The 1,902-nt window shown below is 40.1% G+C and overlaps 1 protein-coding gene across 1 annotated transcript in view; it reads right to left on the bottom strand.

The window, feature by feature from the left end:
* Nucleotides 1–1,902, bottom strand: part of Psmd11 (proteasome 26S subunit, non-ATPase 11) — a 43,931-nt gene that overhangs the window by 30,526 nt on the left and 11,503 nt on the right. The window contains 1 exon segment of the mRNA XM_012515630.2: nucleotides 1,627–1,751. Within this exon segment, the coding sequence (XP_012371084.1) occupies nucleotides 1,627–1,751 (125 nt within the window).

The following is a 1,902-nucleotide window of genomic DNA, read 5'->3' as shown; positions in this document are numbered from 1 at the left end:
GTCAGTTCTACCCACTGAAATTAGCTTCTTGTTATGGAAGGGAACAAAATCCAGAAACTGCACTATGCACAGGAACAGCTTAGATAATTAATTTTTCTTTTGTTATTATTGTTTAATGTATTTTAGTACAGGGTCTACAGGGTCTCACTACACAGATCAGACCTGTAGTGATCCTTTCTGTTTTTCAGCCTCCCAAGTGCTGGGATTATAGGCTTGTGCCACCTGTGCCACCACACCCAGTCTCAATCACCGTCTCAGCGCACCCAAGAGGCAGGGCTGGCTCAGCAGGCTGGGGATCAAACCCCCTGCCCAAGTATGCCTAAGCAGGTGCTGTAATCCGCTGAACTATCTGGCCAGCCCTTTGATAATTAATTTTTTCTAAAAAATTCCAAGTAACATTTATTAGTTTCAAACTAGCATTAATTGGTCTGCCTATTTTAAAGTGTCCTACTTCAATCAAAAGATGGCACCACGTTCATGAATACAAAGTACAATTTTTTAAAAAAGGCTGGATAGGACAAATGCCTCCCAGGTGTGGTAGGGCACACCTATGATTCCAGCAAGAGATGCTACAGCAGAAGGTCACTCACTGTGAGGTCCAGGCCTGTATACATAGGCCCTATTCCATAGTGAATTCTATCTCAAAAAACAAAACAAAAATGACTAATACTCCACATAAAAATCACTTTTTCTTTCACTCACAAATATGATCCTAATATTCTGGTTCAAAGAGCAGCTATCTAAATATTATCTTTTAGTGGGGATGAGGCAGAATGTCGATTTGTCATTCAGGCTAATCTTGAACTCAATGATCCTCCTGCCTCAACCTCCTGAGTGCTGGGATTACAGGCATGCACCACCATGCCCATCTAGTAACTGTGGTTTTGTAACAGTATTCCTACTACTTGTACTATTACCTAACACATAGCAGGCACTCAATAAGTACTGATCAACAACTATGTTCTTTTTTTTTTTTAACAACTATATTCTTACTACAGATTCAAGAATCTGTAAAATATTCTTCAATCTGCCATTCTTTACAGAATTTTTAATTTTTTGTGTGTCTCCTTCTGAATTACACAAAATACATGTTTGCAAAGGCAGAAAAAGCTCAGGGATTCTAAAGATGTGCTATTCTGTATAGCTCAAGGTCTAGCTTGAACTTGTAAAGATCATGTACAAACACTAGGGTCACTTCCACACACAAGACACAACAGATAAGATGATCAGCCCTCAATAGCGGCTTGTAGGCAGTAAAAACACATGCTAAAGAATGCCACAAGATTTAATTAGTGCTCATGAAGAGCTTTGTGACACAAGATGAAAGGTACCACAGGCACAGGAAACATTACAAAGGTGTGGCAATACAATACCTCAAAGACAAGAATCAGTTTGTGACCCTGATGTAATGAGGATTCCAGGGACCACTGACAATCTCCACTTACAAAGCAAAGCATGGAACAGACCCAAAGTATCAAGTGTCCTGTAACAAAGAGAAACTGACATAATAAGTCCTCAGCATCCTCCCAGCTATCACGTCCACACAGTCCATATAAAGAAGCAGTCATTTCTCTCATTGACACAGACTTTTTTTCCATATCATTTACTGCTATTCACATAGCTTACCTCCTGCCCTGTAGCTGCTTCCATATCAAGAAACAGATCAAGAAGGGATCGGACCAGACGGGCAGCTTTAGCCTTACTGATGGAATTCAAGAAGGGTCGAACATACTTCAGGAGTCCTCCAAGCTCTGTATGGAAGGCAATTCAATAAAGAAAAAGTAAACATCAATACAGGGACAAATACTCCTTTTAATAAAAAATAAAAAAATAAACCAGCTGCCTTCAGTGGCACACATAGGTAAGCTTAGCTATTTGGTGGTCAGCTTGGGCAGCTCAGCA

This window comes from Octodon degus, unplaced genomic scaffold (genome assembly GCF_000260255.1).
Source record: "Octodon degus isolate 3935 unplaced genomic scaffold, OctDeg1.0 scaffold00072, whole genome shotgun sequence".
Taxonomy (NCBI): Eukaryota; Metazoa; Chordata; class Mammalia; order Rodentia; family Octodontidae; genus Octodon; species Octodon degus.
This window is presented reverse-complemented; position numbering and strand designations above follow the sequence as displayed.